Below are 24340 nucleotides of genomic sequence, written 5' to 3'. Positions count from 1 at the left end.
AGGGTAAGAAGGTGTCTCATTACCGTTTTCGGCCATAGTGTTATCCCCATGCGGATGGAGTCATTTTAACTATGAATTCCTCCCTGTTTCGGATGGGCTCGCAGCCTATACTCAATGTTGAAATATATGTCAGGTTATGTTTTCCTAACCTTGACGGATTTCTGCCCCCTGGTTGTGTGCCCATTCTCAACTGTCGCCCAGCCCAGGGCTGTTAACCTTAGTGCCCATTTATTTGAGCAACCAAAGTAAACCTTACGGTCCATTTACCTTAGATAAACATATACAAACCACTCAGCCGGACTTTCACCTATTAGAATATGAGAAGAAAGGCCGTAGAAAATAGGATTTTAATACCTACCGGTAAATCCTTTTCTCTTAGTCCGTAGAGGATGCTGGGGTCATCATAGAACCATGGGGTATAGACGGGATCCGCAGGAGACATGAGCACTTTAAGACTTTGAAAGGGTGTGAACTGGCTCCTCCCTCTATGCCCCTCCTCCAGACTCCAGTTAAAGGAACTGTGCCCAGGGAGACGGACATTTCGAGGAAAGGATTTATTGTTAAACTAAGGTGAGATACATACCAGCTCACACCTCAACCATGCCTTACAATGTGGCATTCAACAGAACACAAGCCAACGGCATGAACACTGCAGCAACATGCTGACAATAACGTAACACAACATGTGTGTAACCACAACTGATAACTGCAGATACAGTACGCACTGGGACGGGCACCCAGCATCCTCTACGGATTAAGAGAAAAGGATTTACCGGTAGGTATTAAAATCCTATTTTCTCATACGTCCTAGAGGATGCTGGGGTCATCATAGAACCATGGGGTTATACCAAAGCTCTAAAACAGGCGGGAGAGTACGGATGACTCTGCAACACAGATTGACCAAACTTAAGGTCTTCATCGGCCAAGGTGTCAAACTTGTAGAACTTTGCAAAAGTGTTTGACCCCGACCAAGTAGCTGCTCGGCACAGTTGCAATGCCGAGACCCCCCGGGCAGCCACCCAGGATGAGCCCACCTTTCTAGTAGAATGGGCTTTTACCAAGTCCGGTAACGGCAATCCAGCCGTGGAATGAGCATGCTGAATCGTGTTACAGATCCAGCGTGCAATGGTCTGCTTGGAAGCAGGACACCCAACCTTGTTGGGAGCATACAGGACAAACAGAGCCTCCGTTTTTCTAATCTGAGCCGTTCTGGCGACATAAATCTTCAAAGCTCTGACCACATCAAGAGATTTTGACTCAGCGAAGGCATCAGTAGCCACAGGCACCACAATAGGTTGATTCATGTGGAAAGAGGAAACCACCTTCGGTAGAAACTGTTGACGTGTCCTCAATTCAGCTCTATCTTCATGGAAGATGAAATAAGGGCTCTTGTGAGACAAGGCCGCTAACTCAGACACCCGCCTTGCAGATGCCAAGGCCAACAGGATGACCACTTTCCAAGTGAGGAATTTCAACTCCACCTTCAATAAAAGGTTCAAACCAATGTGATTGAAGGAACTGCAACACCACATTAAGATCCCATGGTGCCACTGGAGGCACAAATGGAGGTTGGATGTGCAACACGCCTTTCACGAAAGTCTGAACTTCTGGAAGGGAGGCCAATTGCTTCTGAAAGAAAACCGATAAGGCCGAAATCTGTACCTTAACTGAGCCCAGTTTTAGGCCCGCATCCACACCTGCTTGTAGAATATTGAGAAAACGTCCTAGCCGAAACTCCTCCGTAGGAGCTCTCTTGGATTCACACCAAGAAACGTATTTTCTCCAAATACGGTGGTAATGTTTAGACGTTACCCCTTTTCTGGCCTTACGGGCTAGGATTTTGCGCTCATCCGCCATGCCGTCAAACGTAGCCGCGGTAAGTCCTGATACACGCAGGGCCCCTGTTGTAACAGGTCCTTGCGCAGAGGAAGAGGCCAGGGATCTCCTATGAGTAATTCCTGAAGATCTGGATACCTAGCCCTCCTTGGCCAGTCTGGGACAATGAGGATCGCCCGGATCTTTGTTCTTCTTATGATCTTTAGAACCTTTGGAATGAGAGGAAGTGGAGGGAATACATACATCGACTGAAACACCCACGGTGTCACCAGTGCATCCACTGCTTTTGCTTGAGGGTCCCTTGACCTGGAACAATATCTCTGAAGCTTCTTGTGGAGACGAGATGCCATCATGTCTACTTGGGGAACTCCCCAACGACTTGTCACCTCTGCGAAGACTTCTTGGTGGAGGCCCCACTCTCCTGGATGGAGATCGTGTCTGCTGAGGAAGTCTGCTTCCCAGTTGTCCACTCCTGGAATGAATATCGCTGACAGAGCGCTTGTATGCTTTTCCGCCCAACGGAAAATCCTTATGGCTTCTGCCATTGCCGCTCTGCTTTTCGTTCCGCCCTGACGGTTTATGTACGCTACTGCTGTTACATTGTCCGACTGGATCAGTACAGGTAGATCCCGAAGAAGATGTTCCGCTTGCAGAAGGCCGTTGTAAATGGCCCTTAACTCCATAACATTTATGTGGCGACAAGTTTCCTGACTTAACCATCTTCCTTGGAAGTTTGCTCCCCTTGTGACTGCCCCCCAGCCTCGGAGGCTTGCATCCGTGGTCACTAGGATCCAGTCCTGTATCCCGAACCTGCGCCCCTCTAGGAGGTGAGAGCTGTGCAGCTACCACGGGAGTGATACCCTGGTTTTGGAAGACAGGATTATCTTCCGGTGCATGTGTAGGTGGGACCCGGACCACTTGTCCAACAGGTCCCACTGGAATATCCTGGCATGGAACCTGCCAAACTGAATGGCTTCGTAGGCCGCCACCATCTTCCCCAGCAACCGAATGCATTGATGGATTGACACTCTTGCTGGCTTCAGAATTTGTTTGACCAGACTCTGAAGTTCCAGAGCCTTTTCCACTGGAAGAAAGACTCTCTGTAGTTCTGTGTCCAGTATCATTCCCAAAAACGACAAACGCGTCGTCGGAATCAACTGTGATTTTGGCAAGTTTAGGAGCCAACCATGTTGCTGAAGAACGGTCAGGGAGAGTGCAACTTTTTTCACCAACTGGTTCTTGGATCTCGCCTTTATCAGGAGATCGTCCAAGTATGGGATAATCATGACTGTTTGCTTGCGAAGGAGAACCATCATCTCCGCCATTACTTTGGTGAAAATCCTCGGAGCCGTGGACAGACCAAACGGCAACGTTTGAAATTGGTAATGACAATCCTGAATTGTAAACCTCAGGTAAGCCTCATGCGGAGGAAAAAATGGGAACAAGTAAGTAGGCATCCTTTATGTCCACCGACACCATAAAATCCCCTTCCTCCAGACTGGAGATCACTCCTCGGAGAGACTCCATCTTGAATTTGAATTTCTTTAGGTAGAAATTTAGGGATTTCAGGTTTAGGATTGGTCTGACCGAGCCGTCCGGCTTCGGGACCACAAACAGGCTCGAATAAAAGCCTTCTCCCTGTTGTGACTGGGGAACCCTGATGATAACTTGATTTTGACAAAACTTTTGTATTGCGTCGCAAACCACCTCCCCGTCAAGAAGAGAAGCTGGTAAGGCTGATTTGAAAAACCGGCGAAGGCGAACGTCTTGAAACTCCAGCTTGTACCCTTGGGATACTATTTGTAAAACTCATGGGTCTAGATCCGAACGAGACCAAAACTGACTGAAGGGTTTGAGACGTGCCCCCGCCGGTACGGACTCCCACATAGGAGCCCCAACGTCATGCGGTGGAAGTGGCAGAAGCATGGGAGGACTTCTGCTCCTGGGAGCCTGACAAGGCTGGTGATCGTTTACCTCTTCCCCTTCCTCTAGTAGCAAGGAAGGAAGAACCTCTGCCTTTTCTGTATTTATTGGGCCGAAAGGACTGCATCCGCTAGTGATGCGTTTTCTTTTGTTGTGGAGGAACATAAGGCAAAAAGGAAGATTTACCCGCGGTAGCTGTAGATACCAAATCATCAAGGCCGTCACCAAATAAAGCCTTACCTTTATATGGTAGAGATTCCATACTTTTCTTGGAATCAGCATCAGCATTCCATTGGTGAATCCACAATGCTCGTCTAGCTGAGACTGCCATGGCATTTGCCTTTGATCCCAAAAGACCAATATCTCTCGCAGCTTCCTTAAGGTATGCTGCAGCGTCCTTGATATAACCCAGCGTCAAGAGGACGCTATCCCTATCTAGGGTATCTATTTCAGAAGCCAAGTTGTCTGCCCACTTTTCGATAGCACTACTTACCCACGCAGACGCTATGACAGGTCTGAGTAGCGTACCTGTGGTCGCATAAATGGACTTTAACGTAGTTTCTTGTTTACGATCCGCAGGATCCTTAAGGGCCGCCGTGTCAGGTGACGGGAAAGCCACCTTTATAGACAAACGTGACAGGGCCTTGTCCACGGTGGGGGGCGACTCCCACTTTTCCCTATCCGCCGAGGGAAATTGATAAGCTACCGTAATTCTTTTGGGAATCTGAAACTTTTTGTCAGGAGCTTCCCAGAGTTTTTCAAATAGCGTGTTCAGTTCATGAGAGGGAGGAAACGTTACCTCAGGTTTCTATATATATATATATATATATATATATATATATATATATATATATATATATATATATATATATATATATATATATATATATACACATACATACACCGACCCTTTTATCAGGGACAGCCGGGTTCTCAGTGATATGTAATACCTCTTTAACCGCCACAATCATGTACTGAATGCTCTTTGCCAATTTTGCCTCTAATCTGGAATCGCTATAGTCGACCCTGGAATCAGAGTCCGTGTCGGTATCAGTGTCTGCCAACTGGGCCAGCGTACGTTTCTGTGACCCTGAGGGGACCTGACTTTGCAATAACATATCTTCTACAGATTTTTTCCATGCCTGGGTCTGAGACTCAGACTGAACTAGCCTCTTACTAATAAGAGCCACATTAGCATTCAAGGCGTTCAACACATTTATCCAATTAGGGGTCGGCGATGCCGACAGGGTCACCCCCGCAGCCATTTGTGTCCCTAATACAGCCTCCTCCTGGGAAGAGCCTTCAGCCTCAGACATGTCGACACACGTGCACCAAACACCCACACCGGGCCTATAGGGGACAAACTCACAGTAAAGCTTGTTAGAGAGACACAGAGGGGATTTGCCAGCTCACACCCCAGCGCCCAATCAGCGGTTCTGAAGCGCCCAATAAATGCCTCAGACCTGTAGCGCTCTGCACCCTGTAGTGCTGTGTATATGCGGGAGCTTGGCGCGCAGCGTCCGCGCGCTGTGCGGTACCTCAGAGGGGTGTCGACGTCAGGCTGCGGGAGTGAGCATCTAGGCGTACCCAGCAATCAGCACCCTCAAGAGCTAATGGTGTCCTGTAGCCAGAAGCAGAGCCCTTGAACTCACTGGAAGTAGGTCATTACTTCTCTCCCCTCAGTCCCACGAAGCAGGAAGACTGTTGTCAGCAGACTCCCTGAAAATAAAAAACCTAACAAAAAGTATTTTTCAGAGAAACTCAGTAGAGTTCCCTGTAGTGCATACAGTCTGCCTGGGCAGAATTCTAAAACTGGAGTCTGGAGGAGGGGCATAGAGGGAGGAGCCAGTTCACACCCTTCCAAAGTCTTAAAGTGCCCATGTCTCCTGCAGATCCCGTCTATACCCCATGGTTCTATGATGACCCCAGCATCCTCTAGGACGTATGAGAAATATTGGGAGCTCTGAAGAGTATTTTTTTTAAATAGCTGGAAATCTTCTTACTTTCTAGTAAAAAAATAAGATTTTACTCACCGGTAAATCTATTTCTCGTAGTCCGTAGTGGATGCTGGGAACTCCGAAAGGACCATGGGGAATAGCGGCTCCGCAGGAGACTGGGCACAACTAAATAAAGCTTTTAGGTCACCTGGTGTGCACTGGCTCCTCCCACTATGACCCTCCTCCAAGCCTCAGTTAGGACACTGTGCCCGGACGAGCTGACATAATAAGGAAGGATTTTGAATCCCGGGTAAGACTCATACCAGCCACACCAATCACACCGTATAACTCGTTATACTATACCCAGTTTAACAGTATGAAAACAACTGAGCCTCTCAACAGATGGCTCAACAATAACCCTTTAGTTAACAATAACTATGTACAAGTATTGCAGACAATCCGCACTTGGGATGGGCGCCCAGCATCCGCTACGGACTACGAGAAATAGATTTACCGGTGAGTAAAATCTTATTTTCTCTGACGTCCTAGTGGATGCTGGGAACTCCGAAAGGACCATGGGGATTATACCAAAGCTCCCAAACGGGCGGGAGAGTGCGGATGACTCTGCAGCACCGAATGAGAGAACTCAAGGTCCTCCTCAGCCAGGGTATCAAATTTGCAGAATTTTGCAAACGTGTTTGCCCCTGACCAAATAGCAGCTCGGCAAAGTTGTAAAGCCGAGACCCCTCGGGCAGCCGCCCAAGATGAGCCCACCTTCCTTGTGGAATGGGCTTTTACTGATTTAGGATGCGGCAGTCCAGCCGCAGAATGCGCCAGCTGAATTGTGCTACAAATCCAGCGAGCAATAGTCTGCTTAGAAGCAGGAGCACCCAGTTTGTTGGGTGCATACAGGATAAATAGCGAGTCAGTTTTCCTGACTCTAGCCGTCCTGGAAACATAAATTTTCAAGGCCCTGACTACGTCCAGTAACTTGGAATCCTCCAAGTCCCTATTAGCCGCAGGCACCACAATAGGTTGGTTCAAGTGAAAAGCTGATACCACCTTAGGGAGAAACTGGGGACGAGTCCTCAGTTCCGCCCTATCCATATGGAAAATCAGATAAGGGCTTTTACATGACAAAGCCGCCAATTCTGACACACGCCTGGCTGAAGCCAAGGCCAATAACATGACCACTTTCCGCGTGAGATATTTTAGATCCACGGTTTTAAGTGGCTCAAACCAATGTGATTTTAAGAAACTCAACACCATGTTGAGATCCCAAGGTGCCACTGGAGGCACAAACGGGGGCTGAATATGCAGCACTCCTTTCACAAACGTCTGAACTTCAGGTAGTGAAGCCAGTTCTTTCTGGAAGAAAATCGACAGAGCCGAGATCTGTACCTTAATGGAGCCTAATTTCAGGCCCATAGTCACTCCTGCTTGTAGGAAATGCAGAAATCGACCTAGTTGAAATTCCTCTGTTGGGGCCTTTTTGGCCTCACACCAAGAAACATATTTCCGCCATATGCGGTGATAATGCTTTACAGTCACATCTTTCCTGGCTTTAATCAACGTAGGAATGACTTCCTCCGGAATGCCCTTTTCCTTCAGGATCCGGCGTTCAACCGCCATGCCGTCAAACGCAGCCGCGGTAAGTCTTGAAACAGACAGGGCCCCTGCTGCAGCAGGTCCTGTCTGAGCGGCAGAGGCCATGGGTCCTCTGAGATCATCTCTTGAAGTTCCGGGTACCACGCTCGTCTTGGCCAATCCGGAACCACGAGTATTGTTCTTACTCCTCGTTTTCTTATTATTCTCAGTACCCTTGGTATGAGAGGCAGAGGAGGGAACACATAAACTGACTGGTACACCCACGGTGTCACTAGAGCGTCCACAGCTATCGCCTGAGGGTCCCTTGACCTGGCGCAATATCTCTCTAGTTTTTTGTTTAGGCGGGACGCCATCATGTCAAACTGTGGCCGTTCCCATCGATTTACAATCAGCGTGAAGACTTCTGGATGAAGTCCCCACTCTCCCGGGTGGAGGTCGTGCCTGCTGAGAAAGTCTGCTTCCCAGTTGTCCACTCCCGGAATGAACACTGCTAGTACGTGATTTTCCGCCCATCGGAGAATCCTTGTGGCTTCTGCCATTGCCATCCTGCTTCTTGTGCCGCCCTGTCGATTTACATGGGCGACTGCCGTGATGTTGTCTGACTGGATCAGTACCGGCTGGTGTAGAAGCAGGGATTTTGCCTGACTTAGGGCATTGTAAATGGCCCTTAGTTCCAGAATATTTATGTGTAGGGAAGTCTTCTGACTCGACCATAGTCCTTGGAAGTTTCTTCCCTATGTGACTGCCCCCCAGCCTCGAAGGCTGGCATCCGTGGTCACCAGGACCCAGTCCTGTATGCCGAATCTGCGGCCCTCTAGAAGATGAGCACTCTGCAGCCACCACAGCAGAGACACCCTGGTTCTTGGAGACAGGGTTATTAGGCGATGCATCTGAAGATGCGATCCGGACCATTGGTCCAACAGGTCCCACTGAAAGATTCTGGCATGGAACCTGCCGAAAGGAATTGCTTCGTAAGAAGCCACCATCTTTCCCAGGACCCGCGTGCAGTGATGCACCGATACCTGTTTTGGTTTCAGGAGGTCTCTGACTAGAGATGACAGCTCCATGGCTTTCTCCTCCGGTAGAAACACTATTTTCTGGACTGTATCCAGAATCATACCCAGGAACAGTAGACGTGTCGTCGGAACCTGCTGTGATTTTGGAATATTCAGAATCCAACCGTGCTGGTGTAGCACCTCCTGAGATAGTGCTACTCCCACCAACAACTGCTCCTTGGACCTCGCCTTTATTAGGAGATCGTCCAAGTACGGGATAATTAAAACTCCCTTTTTTCGAAGGAGTATCATCATTTCCGCCATTACCTTGGTAAACACCCTCGGTGCCGTGGAGAGTCCAAACGGCAGCGTCTGGAATTGGTAATGGCAATCCTGTACCACAAATCTGAGGTACTCCTGGTGAGGATAGTAAATGGGGACATGCAGGTAAGCATCCTTGATGTCCAGGGATACCATGTAATCCCCCTCGTCCAGGCTTGCAATAACCGCCCTGAGCGATTCCATCTTGAACTTGAATTTTTTTATGTATGTGTTCAAGGATTTCAAATTTAAAATGGGTCTCACCGAACCGTCCGGTTTCGGTACCACAAACAGTGTGGAATAGTAACCCCGTCCTTGTTGAAGTAGGGGCACCTTGATTATCACCTGCTGGGAATACAGCTTGTGAATTGCCGCTAGCACAGCCTCCCTGTCTGAAGGAGTAATCGGCAAGGCAGATTTTAGGAACCGGTGGGGTGGAGACGCCTCGAATTCCAGTTTGTACCCTTGAGATACTATTTGCAGGATCCACCTGTGAGCGAGCCCACTGATCGCTGAAATTTTTGAGGCGGCCCCCCTCCGTACCTGGCTCCGCCTGTGGCGGACTTGGAAGAAGCGGGGGAGGACTTTTGCTCCTGGGAACCTGCTGTTTGTTGCAGCCTTTTTCCCCTACCTCTGCCTCTGGACAGAAAGGACCCGCCTTTTCCACGCCTGTTTTTCTGAGTCCGAAAGGACTGTACCTGATAAAACGGCGCCTTTTTAGGCTGTGAGGGAACATGGGGTAAAAATGCTGACTTCCCAGCAGTTGCTGTGGAAACTAGGTCCGAGAGACCATCCCCAAATAACTCCTCACCCTTATAAGGCAAAACTTCCATGTGCCTTTTTGAATCTGCATCCCCTGTCCACTGGCGAGTCCATAAGCCTCTCCTAGCAGAAATGGACAATGCACTTATTTTAGATGCCAGCCGGCAGATCTCCCTCTGTGCATCTCTCATGTATAAGACTGAGTCTTTTATATGCTCTATGGTTAGCAGAATAGTGTCCCTGTCTAGGGTGTCAATATTTTCTGACAGGGAATCTGACCACGCAGCGGCAGCACTGCACATCCATGCTGACGCAATAGCTGGTCTAAGTATAATGCCTGAGTGTGTATATACAGACTTCAGGATCGCCTCCTGCTTTCTATCAGCAGGTTCCTTGAGGGCGGCCGTATCCGGAGACGGTAGTGCCACCTTTTTAGACAAACGTGTGAGCGCTTTATCCACCCTAGGGGGTGTCTCCCAACGTGACCTATCCTCTGGCGGGAAAGGGAACGCCATTAGTAACTTCTTAGAGATTACCAATCTTTTATCAGGGAAAGCCCACGCTTCTTCACACACTTCATTTAATTCTTCTGATGGGGGAAAAACTACGGGTAGTTTTTTCTCCCCAAACATAATACCCTTTTTAGTGGTACCTGGGTTTATATCAGAAATTTGTAACACCTCTTTCATTGCTTCAATCATGCAACGAATGGCCTTAGTGGACATTAGACTAGACTCATCGTCGTCGACACTGGTGTCCGTATCCGTGTCGACATCCGCGTCTGCCATCTGAGGTAGCGGGCGTTTTAGAGCCCCCGATGGCCTTTGAGACGCCTGGACAGGCACGAGCTGAGAAGCCGGCTGTCCCGCATTTGGCATGTCGTCAAATTTTTTGTGTAAGGAGTCGACACGTGCACGCAATTCCTTCCATAAGTCCATCCACTCAGGTGTCTGCCCCGCAGGGGGTGACATCCCTTCTATAGGCATCTGCTCCGCCTCCACATCATTATCCTCATCAAACATGTCGACACAGCCGTACCGACACACCACACACACACAGGGAATGCTCTAACAGAGGACAGGACCCACAAAAGCCCTTTGGGGAGACAGAGTGAGAGTATGCCAGCACACACCAGAGCGCTATATAATGCGGGGACTATAACTGAATTATGTCCCCTATAGCTGCTGTTATATACACTGCGCCTAAATTTAGTGCCCCCCCCCCCCTCTCTTTTTTACCCTTTTCTGTAGTGTAGACTGCAGGGGAGAGCCAGGGAGCTTCCTTCCAGCGGAGCTGTGAGGGAGAAATGGCGCCAGTGTGCTGAGGGAGATAGCTCCGCCCCTTTTTCGCTGACTTTTCTCCCGCTTTTTTATGGATTCTGGCAGGGGTAATTATCACATATATAGCCTCTGGGGCTATATATTGTGGTATTTTTGCCAGCCAAGGTGTTTTTATTGCTGCTCAGGGCGCCCCCCCCTAGCGCCCTGCACCCTCAGTGACCGGAGTGTGAAGTGTGTATGAGGAGCAATGGCGCACAGCTGCAGTGCTGTGCGCTACCTTGGTGAAGACTGATGTCTTCTGCCGCCGATTTTCCGGACCTCTTCTTGCTTATGGCTCTGTAAGGGGGGCGGTGGCGCGGCTCCGGGACCGAACACCAAGGCCAGTTCCATGCGGTCGATCCCTCTGGAGCTAATGGTGTCCAGTAGCCTAAGAAGCCCAAGCTAGCTGCAAGCAGGTAGGTTCGCTTCTTCTCCCCTTAGTCCCTCGCTGCAGTGAGCCGGTTGCCAGCAGGTCTCACTGTAAAATAAAAAACCTAATTATATACTTTCTTTTTAGAAGCTCAGGAGAGCCCCTAGTGTGCATCCAACCTCGGCCGGGCACAAAATCTAACTGAGGCTTGGAGGAGGGTCATAGTGGGAGGAGCCAGTGCACACCAGGTGACCTAAAAGCTTTCTTTAGTTGTGCCCAGTCTCCTGCGGAGCCGCTATTCCCCATGGTCCTTTCGGAGTTCCCAGCATCCACTAGGACGTCAGAGAAATTAATGAATAATTAATATGAATACTCATTCAACTATCACCCACCAGACCATCAACTGTTGATAGATAGAGTTGAATTGGTTGACAATGGGGGTCATTCCGAGTTGATCGTTGCTGTGCTAAATTTAGCACAGCTATGATCCTGAACAGGGTTAGTCCGCCCCCCCAGAAGTGCAAAGGCATCGCACGGCAGCGATACCTTTGCACTTCAAGAGTAGCTCCCGGCCAGCGCAGCTTTAGCATACTGGCCGAGAGCTACTCATCGCTCCCCAGCCCATCGACCGCCTCTGCCTGTCAATCAGGCGGAGGCGATCGTAGTGTAGCAACGGGCGGCCATGCGGATCTGACCCGATCGCTACGCTGCGAAAAACTGCAGCCTGCGATCGGGTCAGAATGACCCCCAATATCCGATGCTCCCTTCTCCGTCTGACTTGTTATCAGCGTCCGTTGGAGGCATTATGTGTCTATAATGATATAATTTGCTAGTAATAAGGCTTGGTGTTCTTGGTTTGTGCATTTGATGTTGAAAATGCAACCCCACAGAATACACTGCAGTGCCTTTCATCTTTATAATAGATAACGGAATACCGTAGCGGATGACGGGAACAAATGTACACTGGATCTACCTGGCTGGATTCACTGCGAGAAAAAAGAAAAGAAAAATCTTTTAAACAACAGCCTCATTGCAGCCCTCGTACACGCACACCCAACTGTGATTCTGAGGTCGGGGTTGATATCCAGTCGTTCCCATTATTTTCACAGGTTCTCCGTATTAGAAGTCCCTTGAAAATATAAGGCAATAAACATGCTTAATTAAAAAACACATGGAAAATCCTTCAGCATCAGAAATTTACCTACAAGTAGCAATGCTAAAAACCCCTTCCCCTGAACTAACTGGTCAGGATTATGGCTCCACTAAAGGGGGCGTATAGCTTCCCCTTCTCAGCACCTTGGCGCCTCTTATATATTAAAGATGGCCGAAACGGAATTTTTTTTGTTAACATCATTAAATGTCCCCCAGCGCCCCTTCCTTTCTAGCGCTCCAGTACCTTACAAACAGCCCTTCTAAAACGCCCCTGTGCCGGTGGAGGGAGTAATCGGCGTCCGTTGGACCCCTCCAGTGGGAGATCGTGGCCGCGGTTCAGAGAATGCAGTGGGGCTGCTTTTCGCCTGTCATCCGCTGCCCTGGAGGGAGGAGAGCGGGAGATGCTCTGGGCTCATCTATTCTTTCACACACACCCCCAGCCCTCCGCGCCCCGCTGTGCGCTGGGAGGGGACGTGCAGCGGGACCGATTGTTCTAACCGCCCCTGTTCTCAGTGCAGGCGGCGGGAGGGGAAATTTGCAGCGGGAGGGAGGCAAGCGGTGCTCCCAGTGAAGAGCCGGCCAGGGAGTACGGGGAATGCTGACGGGGGCGGGGGTCTGCACTGCTAGCTTGACAGGGCTCAAGCTTAAGGAAGCCGTGTGCTTAATATATATATTTTAGTGACAAGACCCCTTTCTCTAAGGCCCTTATATACAACCAGTACTCACTGCTGACTGCATCTGGATTTTCTGAGGAGAGATGCAGATCCCCTTTAGTAGGGATCATTGTCTCTATAGTGTTAAGACTTTGTCCCCCTTTTCATTAGGTTGACGCAGCCTCATTTTTTTTGTAATGGAGCAGGAGCTCCCTTCAGTGCCTGTTACCTCCTAGGCACAATTTTCCAAACTGAGGGATGAGGGGCGTGAAGGGGGAGGAGATGGCTGTGCAGACAATGTTTAATTCTAGATTGTGCCACACCTCCGGTTGCAAGCATCACACCCCTACTGTATATGCTGTTCCAGTGTCCCCGAGTGGATGAAAGAGAAACAACCTTTATTACTTTCTTTTAGTAAAAAATAATATTGATAAATATGCCTGATAGAACATAGCGCACACACACAGACTGTAGTACACCTATACAGGCAGGCGGGCTGTAGCGCACACACACACACACACACACACGCTGTAGAACACACACATACAGGCAGGCGGGCTATAGCACACACACACACACACAGATTGTAGTACACAAATACAGGCAGCCGGGCTGTAACACACACACACACACACAGACTGTAGTACAGGCAGGCGGGCTGTAGCACACACACAGACTGTATTACACACAAATACAGGCAGGCGGGCTGTAGCACACAGACACAGACTGTAGTACACACATACAGGCAGGCGGGCTGTAGCACATACACACACACACACACACACACTGTAGAACACACACATACAGACAGGCGGGCTGTAGCACACAGACTGTAGTACACACATACATACAGGTAGGCTGTAGCACACACACACACAGATTGTAATACACAAATACAGGCAGCCGGGCTGTAGCACTAGCACACAGACTGTGGTACAGGCAGGCGGGCTGTAACACACACAGACTGTAGTACACACAAATACAGGCAGGCGGGCTGTAGCACACAGACACATACTGTAGTACACACAAACAGGCAGGCGGGCTGTAGCACAGACACACACAGATCGTAATACACGCATACATGTAGGCGGGCTGTAGCACACACACAGATCGTAATACACGCATACAGGCAGGCGGGCTGTAGCACACACACACAGACTGTAGTACACACATACAGGCAGGCGGGCTGTAGCACATACACACAGATCGTAATACACACATACAGGCAGGCTGTAGCACACACACACAAACTAGTACACACACATACAGGCAGGCGGGCTGTAGCACACACATACAGACTGTAGTACACACACACATACAGGCAGGTGGGCTGTAGCAGGCACACATACTGTAGTACACACACATACACATACTGTAGTACACACATACAGGCAGGCGGGCTGTAGCACACACAGACTGTAGTACACACACATATTTTAGCTAATACAAATATACAGACTACCACATACATACATACATACATACAAACATAGACAGACAGGCTGTAGTACACACATGCACACCTATAGACAGAAGCACATACACACAGACATATTGTAGCTCGAACAAATATATAGAGAAACTGTAACACACACACACACACACACACAGACTGTAGTACACACACATACAGGCAGGCGGACTGAGGCACACAGAACAATACTGTAGTACACACATACAGGAAGGCGGGCTGTAGCACATACACACGCAGATTGTAATACACGCATACAGGCATGTGAGCTGTAGCACACACACAGACTGTAGTTGACACACATACAGGCAGGCTGTAGCACACACACACACACACAGATTGTAGAACACACATACAGGCAGACGGGCTGTAGCGCACACACAGATTGTAATACACACATACAGGCAGGCAGGCTGTAGCACACACACAGACTGTAGTACACACACATACAGGCAGGCTGTAGCACACACACACAGACTGTAGTACACACACACATACAGGCAGGCGGGCTGTAGCACACACACATACCGGCAGGTGGGCTGTAGCACACACACAAACTAGTACACACACACATACAGGCGGGCTGTAGCAGACACACATACTGTAGTACACACACATATTATAGCTCATGCAAATATACAGACTAGCACATACATACATACATACATACATACATACATAGACAGACAGGCTGTAGTACACACATGCACACCTATAGACAGAAGCACATACACACAGACATATTGTAGCTCGAACAAATATATAGAGAAACTGTAACACACTGTAACATACACACATACTGTAGTACACACACATACATGCAGGCAGGCGGGCTGTAGCACACACACACACAGACTGTAGTACACACACATACAGGCAGGCGGGCTGTAGCACACACACAGACTGTAGTACACACATACAGGTAGGCAGGCTGTAGCACACAGACTGTAGTACACACATACATACAGGCAGGCTGTAGCACACACACAGATTGTAGTACACAAATACAGGCAGCCGGCCTGTAGCACACACACACAGACTGTAGTACAGGCAGGCGGGCTGTAGCACACACACACACACACACACACACACACACTGTAGTACATACAAATACAGGCAGGCGGGCTGTAGCACACAGAACCATACTGTAGTACACACATACAGGCAGGCGGGCTGTAGCACACACACAGACTGTAGTACACACACATACAGGCAGGAAGGCTGTAGCACACACACACACATATTGTAGTACACACAGGAAGGCGGGCTGTAGCGCGCACACACACAGATTGTAGTACACACATACAGGAAGACGGGCTGTAGCACACACACACAGAGACTGTAGTACACACACATACAGGCAGGGGGGCTGTAGGACACACACAGACTGTAGTACACACACATACAGGCAGGCGGGCTGTAGCACACAGACTGTAGTACACACATACATACAGGCAGGCTGTAGCACACACACAGATTGTAGTACACAAATACAGGCAGCCGGGCTGTAGCACACACACACAGACTGTAGTACAGGCAGGCGGGCTGTAGCACACACACACAGACTGTAGTACAGGCAGGCGGGCTTTAGCACACACACACAGACTGTAGTACATACAAATACAGGCAGGCGGGCTGAGGCACACAGAACCATACTGTAGTACACACATACAGGCAGGCGGGCTGTAGCACACAGACTGTAGTACACACATACAGGCAGGCGGGCTGTAGCACATACACAGATCGTAATACACGCATACAGGCAGGCGGGCTGTAGCACACACACACACACACACTGTAGTTGACACACATACAGGCAGGCAGGCTGTAGCACACACACACAGATTGTAGTACACACATACAGGCAGGCTGTAGCGTACACACACAGATTGTAGTACACACATACAGGCAGGCGGGCTGTAGCACACACACAGACTGTAGTACACACACATACAGGCAGGCAGGCTGTATCACACAGACTGTAGTACACACACATACCAACAGGTAGGCTGTAGCGCACACACACAGACTGTAGCTCATGCAAATATACAGACCAGCACATACATACATACATACACACACAGACAGCCTGTAGTACACACCTATAGACAGAAGCACATACACACAGACATATTGTAGCTCGAACAAATATATAGAGAAACTGTAACACACACACTGTTACACACACACAGACTGTAGTACACACACATACAGGCAGGCAGGCGGGCTGTAGCACACACACATACCGGCAGGTGGGCTGTAGCACACACACAAACTAGTACACACACACATACAGGCGGGCTGTAGCAGACACACATACTGTAGTACACACACATATTATAGCTCATGCAAATATACAGACTAGCACATACATACATACATACATACATACATACATAGACAGGCTGTAGTACACACATGCACACCTATAGACAGAAGCACATACACACAGACATAGTGTAGCTCGAACAAATATATAGAGAAACTGTAATAGTGTTCCTTCTAGGCTGTTTCAGCAGGGTGCTGCACCCTGCCCATTTTTGAAATGTGAAAAAGCACCCTGCCCTTTTTCAGTGCACCCTGCAGGACCATAAATTGCCCCCTTGTATACAGAATGCAACAGTCAGAGTGCATGTTACAATGTTGTCGTCTACTCCTTGCCTGGAACACAATTTCTATCCTTAGCCAACTGGATGGCAGAGGAGGCACTGTAAATAACACAGCACTCTGATAAAGAGGGAAAGAACAGGGTAAGCAGTGAGCATGTACTGCTTACAGTATTTCCCTAGTAGAACAGACTTATTTTTTTCATATATATTTTAACCCATTGTTTAACTTTTCTGTTTTATAACAAATACGGATTATAACTACTTCAGCACTGGAAAAGACATTTATAATGATCTACTTATGTATATGATACAGCCGATCTTTCAAGAAGACTGGACATATACAGTATGTTTCTCAGTACAGATGTTAGGTGTCTTATATGTATGCATGGGTATATGATTTACTAAGGGCAAAATGTATGTACAAAAACTATAAACATATGCGCTATGCTTTGTGCGCAAAGCGTCGCATTAAAAATGTGCCCTTCAAAATAAAAATGTGCCCTCTTCAATGCTCAGCACCCTGCCCTAAAAAAATCCTAGAGTGAACACTACTGTAACACACACTGTAACATACACACATACTGTAGTACACACACATACATGCAGGCAGGCGGGCTGTAGCACACACACACACAGACTGTAGTACACACACCAACAGGCAGGCGGGCTGTAGCACACACACAGACTGTAGTACACACACATACAGGCAGGCGGGCTGTAGCACACACACAGACTATAGTACACACATACAGGTAGGCAGGCTGTAGCACACACATACATACAGGCAGGCTGTAGCACACACACAGATTGTAGTACACAAATACAGGCAGCCGGCCTGTAGCACACACACACAGACTGTAGTACAGGCAGGCGGGCTGTAGCACACACACACACACACACACACACACACTGTAGTACATACAAATACAGGCAGGCGGGCTGTAGCACACACACACACACAGACTGTAGTACATACAAATACAGGCAGGCAGGCTGTAGCACACAGAACCATACTGTAGTACACACATACAGGCAGGCGGGCTGTAGCACACACACAGACTGTAGTACACACACATACAGGCAGGCAGGCTGTAGCACACACACACACATATTGTAGTACACACACAGGAAGGCGGGCTGTAGCGCGCACACACACAGATTGTAGTACACACATACAGGAAGACGGGCTGTAGCACACACACACAGAGACTGTAGTACACACACATACAGGCAGGGGGGCTGTAGGACACACACAGACTGTAGTACACACACATACAGGCAGGCGGGCTGTAGCACACAGACTGTAGTACACACATACATACAGGCAGGCTGTAGCACACACACAGATTGTAGTACACAAATACAGGCAGCCGGGCTGTAGCACACACACAGACTGTAGTACAGGCAGGCGGGCTGTAGCACACACACACAGACTGTAGTACAGGCAGGCGGGCTGTAGCACACACACACACACACACAGACTGTAGTACATACAAATACAGGCAGGCGGGCTGAGGCACACAGAACCATACTGTAGTACACACATACAGGCAGGCGGGCTGTAGCACACAGACTGTAGTACACACATACAGGCAGGCGGGCTGTAGCACATACACACACAGATCGTAATACACGCATACAGGCAGGCAGGCTGTAGCACACACACAGATTGTAGTACACACATACAGGCAGGAGGGCTGTAGCACACACACACACACACACACACACTGTAGTTGACACACATACAGGCAGGCAGGCAGGCTGTAGCACACACACACACACACACACACACACACACAGACTGTAGTTGACACACATACAGGCAGGCAGGCTGTAGCACACACACACAGATTGTAGTACACACATACAGGCAGGCTGTAGCGTACACACACAGATTGTAGTACACACATACAGGCAGGCGGGCTGTAGCACACACACAGACTGTAGTGCACACACATACAGGCAGGCAGGCTGTATCACACACACACACACACACACACACACAGACTGTAGCTCATGCAAATATACAGACGAGCACATACATACATATACACACACACAGACAGCCTGTAGTACACACCTATAGACAGAAGCACATACACACAGACATATTGTAGCTCGAACAAATATATAGAGAAACTGTCACACACACACTGTAGAGCTGCACACACCCACACACTGTAACACACACAGACTGTAGAGCTGCACACACCCACACACTGTACACAGCACATCATACCGAGGCAGCTGTGTTCCAGGGGGATGTGCCGGTACCTCGCCCCCCAGGTGACGGGCGGCCGCCGGTAGAAGCCATCCTCCTCCTCTTGTCGGGGTGAAGCTGAGCGGTTACCAGGGGCGCGGACACTAGACGTCCGGGTGTCGGGGGCAGCTCAGCCGGTCATGTGACAGACAGCAGCGCACCGTGCCGCCAATGAGTGCTCCGGCCTAGCGGCGCTCCACTGCGCATGTGCCCGGCCTCACCTAGAGATACACGCCCGCTCACACTCACAGCCGGATCCACCGCATGGGCCCCCATACCCAGATTATTCCCTGTGTGCCCCCCACCATACTTGCCTACCTGAGCCTCTCCATGAGGGAGAAAATGCTCTGTTCCTGGACTTTCCTGGTAATGTATGATTGCCATCACCTGTGGTGAGCTAGTTAATGGATAAGAAAGGTGTTTCACCACAGGTGATGGCAATCATACATTACCATGAAAGTCCAGGAACAGAGCATTTTCTCCCTCATGGAGAGGGTCAGGTAGGCAAGTATGCCCCCCACCATACCCAGATTATTCCCTGTGTGCCCCCCACCATACCCAGATTATTCCCTGTGTGCCCCCACCATACCCAGATTATTCCCTGTGTGCTTCCCCACTATACCCAGATTATTCCCTGTGTGACCCCACCATACCCAGATTATTCCCTGTGTGCCCTCCACCATACCCAGATTATTCCCTGTGTAACCCCACCATACCCAGATTATTCCCTGTGTAACCCCACCATACCCAGATTATTCCCTGTGTAACCCCACCATACCCAGATTATTCCCTGTGTAACCCCACCATACCCAGATTATTCCCTGTGTGCCCACCACCATACCCAGATTATTCCCTGTGTAACCCCACCATACCCAGATTATTCCCTGTGTGCCCACCACCATACCCAGATTATTCCCTGTGTAACCACCATACCCAGATTATTCCCTGTGTGACCCCACCATACCCAGATTATTCCCTGTGTGCCCTCCACCATACCCAGATTATTCCCTGTGTAACCCCACCATACCCAGATTATTCCCTGTGTGCCCACCACCATACCCAGATTATTCCCTGTGTAACCCCACCATACCCAGATTATTCCCTGTGTGCCCACCACCATACCCAGATTATTCCCTGTGTGCCCCCCATCATACCCAGATTATTCCCTGTGTAACCCCACCATACCCAGATTATTCCCTGTGTGCCCACCACCATACCCAGATTATTCCCTGTGTAACCCACCATACCCAGATTATTCCCCGTGTAACCCCACCATACCCAGATTATTCCCTGTGTGCTTCCCCACTATACCCAGATTATTCCCTGTGTGCCCCCCACCATACCCAGATTATTCCCTGTGTGCTTCCCCACCATACCCAGATTATTCCCTGTGTGCCCCCCACCATACCCAGATTATTCCCTGTGTGCTTCCCCACTATACCCAGATTATTCCCTGTGTGACCCCACCATACCCAGATTATTCCCTGTGTGCCCTCCACCATACCCAGATTATTCCCTGTGTGCTTCCCCACTATACCCAGATTATTCCCTGTGTGCCCCCCACCATACCCAGATTATTCCCTGTGTGCTTCCCCACCATACCCAGATTATTCCCCGTGTGCTTCCCACCATACCCAGATTATTCCCTGTGTGCCCCCCACCATACCCAGATTATTCCCTGTGTGCTTCCCCACTATACCCAGATTATTCCCTGTGTGACCCCACCATACCCAGATTATTCCCTGTGTGCCCTCCACCATACCCAGATTATTCCCTGTGTGCCCCCCACCGTACCCAGATTATTCCCTGTGTAACCCCACCATACCCATATTATTCCCTGTGTGCCCACCACCATACCCAGATTATTCCCTGTGTAACCCCACCATACCCAGATTATTCCCTGTGTGCCCACCACCATACCCATATTATTCCCTGTGTAACCCCACCATACCCAGATTATTCCCTGTGTAACCCCACCATACCCAGATTATTCCCTGTGTGCCCACCACCATACCCAGATTATTCCCTGTGTAACCCCACCATACCCAGATTATTCCCTGTGTAACCCCACCATACCCAGATTATTCCCTGTGTGACCCCACCATACCCAGATTATTCCCTGTGTGCCCCCCACCATACCCAGATTATTCCCTGTGTGCTTCCCCACCATACCCAGATTATTCCCTGTGTGCCCCCCACTATACCCAGATTATTCCCTGTGTGCTTCCCACCATACCCAGATTATTCCCTGTGTGCCCCCATACCCAGATTATTCCCTGTGTGCCCCCCACCATACCCAGATTATTCCCTGTGTGACTCCTATACCCAGATTATTCCCTGTGTGCTTCCCCACCATACCCAGATTATTCCCTGTGTGCCCCCCACCATACCCATATTATTCCCTGTGTGCTTCCCAACCATACCCAGATTATTCCCCGTGTGCTTCCCACCATACCCAGATTATTCCGTGTGCCCCCACCATACCCAGATTATTCCCTGTGTGCCCCCCACCATACCCAGATTATTCCCTGTGTGCCCCCCCACCATACCCAGATTATTCCGTGTGCTTCCCCACCATACCCAGATTATTCCCTGTGTGCTTCCCCACTATACCCAGATTATTCCCTGTGTGCTTCCCCACTATACCCAGATTATTCCCTGTGTGCCCCCCACCATACCCAGATTATTCCCTGTGTGCTTCCCCACCATACCCAGATTATTCCCCGTGTGCTTCCCACCATACCCAGATTATTCCCTGTGTGCTTCCCACCATACCCAGATTATTCCCTGTGTGCCCCCCACCATACCCAGATTATTCCCTGTGTGCTTCCCACCATACCCAGATTATTCCCTGTGTGGATTTATGTGTAGTCCTAAAGTTATAAGTAAATTGACTAAAATATTCCATTTACACCCATGGAAGGGATATGTTGTATACAGTTAAGGTAGGTACACGCTGGCCGATAAATCGCGATCCTGTTGGCGGACGTGTACCCCCCAATATGTCACTCACTGACATATGATGTCAGCACAGCCGATAGATGTGTGTACGGGCGGTCCACCTTCCACCCATACACTTGCAGCAAGGATTGATATCGCAGATGGGTAGGCAAATTCAAATGCCCACCCAGCTGGGTTTCTATTGGTAATTGTATATACTTACCTGGATCAGCCGCTCAGTCGGTGCAATGGCGGGTCTGCCTACATGTCGATCAGGTGTGTACCCAGCCATACAGAAGTTTGGAGAATGAGGTCCTTGTAAGTATAACTAGTAACATTATCTTCAGGCAAATTATACTGGGGAATCGGTGAGAGAATACACCAGGCTCGGTGAGAAAGTGGACAAAAAAAAGGATGCAATGGTTTGAGAGCGCCACATTTCATAACAGTGCAGAAATAAAAGGAACCGCAGGAGAGTGTGGTAATGTGTCCTCTTATATAGAGACTTCGCCTCCAGTTTAACTCCTGAATAACTCTAAATATTATTAGCGAATAGTCTTAAAACCACTGCTATGATTTAGGGCTTTATTCCGTATGGCTCGCATCCTAGATGCGATCGCATACTCCCGAATATCGGCCCAGTGCTGGCCCTGCGCGGGCAGGGAGGGGCATCGCGTCTCAGTAATGCATACGCCTCTTCCTGTCAAACAGGTAGAGGCATTGTGGGGGTAGGGCGGCAGAAACGGGGCGGGTCCGGGCCATTTTTGGGCAGCCGTGCGACATCACACGCGGCTACTGCCGCCGGAAAAATGGGCTTCCCTTAATCAGCGATGCGCTCGTAATTAAATTGCGATCGCATCGCTGGGCGGCCGCTAGCATGCGTGTGATAGCAGATAATGGATGTGGTTTTGTGTCCAAAGCGCTCCGTAACCCTTTAGCTGCCTGGGGTTAGAATCAGGGATTTTCCTGTGATCATTATTGGGATTTGTGAAAGAGTGATAGCAGTTGCATTATAATACAGCCAGGCAGCACTAGGGTGATAGCCGTGTCATACATAACTAGCAGCACTACGGTAATAACTAGTAGTATAATACAGCCAGGCAGCACTAGGGTGATAGCCGTGTCATACATAACTAGCAGCACTACGGTAATAACTAGTAGTATAATACAGCCAGGCAGCACTAGGGTGATAGCCGTGTCATACATAACTAGCAGCACTACGGTAATAACTAGTAGTATAATACAGCCAGGCAGCACTAGGGTGATAGCCGTGTCATACATAACTAGCAGCACTACGGTAATAACTAGTAGTATAATACAGCCAGGCAGCACTAGGGTGATAGCCGTGTCATACATAACTAGCAGCACTACGGTAATAACTAGTAGTATAATACAGCCAGGCAGCACTAGGGTGATAGCCGTGTCATACATAACTAGCAGCACTACGGTAATAACTAGTAGTATAATACAGCCAGGCAGCACTAGGGTGATAGCCGTGTCATACATAACTAGCAGCACTACCGGTAATAACTAGTAGTATAATACAGCCAGGCAGCACTAGGGTGATAGCCGTGTCATACATAACTAGCAGCACTACGGTAATAACTAGTAGTATAATACAGCCAGGCAGCACTAGGGTGATAGCCGTGTCATACATAACTAGCAGCACTACGGTAATAACTAGTAGTATAAATACAGCCAGGCAGCACTAGGGTGATAGCCGTGTCATACAGAACTAGCAGCACTACGGTAATAACTAGTAGTATAATACAGCCAGGCAGCACTAGGTGATAGCCGTGTCATACATAACTAGCAGCACTACGGTAATAACTAGTAGTATATAATACAGCCAGGCAGCACTAGGGTGATAGCCGTGTCATACAGAACTAGCAGCACTACGGTAATAACTAGTAGTATATAATACAGCCAGGCAGCACTAGGGTGATAGCCGTGTCATACAGAACTAGCAGCACTACGGTAATAACTAGTAGTATAATACAGCCAGGCAGCACTAGGGTGATAGCCGTGTCATACATAACTAGCAGCACTACGGTAATAACTAGTAGTATAATACAGCCAGGCAGCACTAGGGTGATAGCCGTGTCATACATAACTAGCAGCACTACGGTAATAACTAGTAGTATAATACAGCCAGGCAGCACTAGGGTGATAGCCGTGTCATAC

General features: G+C 49.1%; 1 protein-coding gene across 1 annotated transcript in view; it reads right to left on the bottom strand.

The window, feature by feature from the left end:
- Nucleotides 1-19494, bottom strand: part of HDAC6 (histone deacetylase 6) — an 87848-nt gene extending 68354 nt beyond the window's left edge. The window contains exon 1 of the mRNA XM_063936098.1: nt 19196-19494. Within this exon, the coding sequence (XP_063792168.1) occupies nt 19196-19270 (75 nt within the window). The 5' untranslated portion in view covers nt 19271-19494. The remainder of the gene's footprint in view (nt 1-19195) is intronic.
- Between the last annotated feature and the right edge of the window lie 4846 nt (nt 19495-24340).

The sequence above is a fragment of the Pseudophryne corroboree genome, chromosome 8 (assembly GCF_028390025.1).
Source record: "Pseudophryne corroboree isolate aPseCor3 chromosome 8, aPseCor3.hap2, whole genome shotgun sequence".
In the NCBI taxonomy this organism is placed as follows: Eukaryota; Metazoa; Chordata; class Amphibia; order Anura; family Myobatrachidae; genus Pseudophryne; species Pseudophryne corroboree.
The sequence above is the reverse complement of the archived record's forward strand: the minus strand, read 5'-3'. Positions and strand labels throughout refer to the sequence as shown.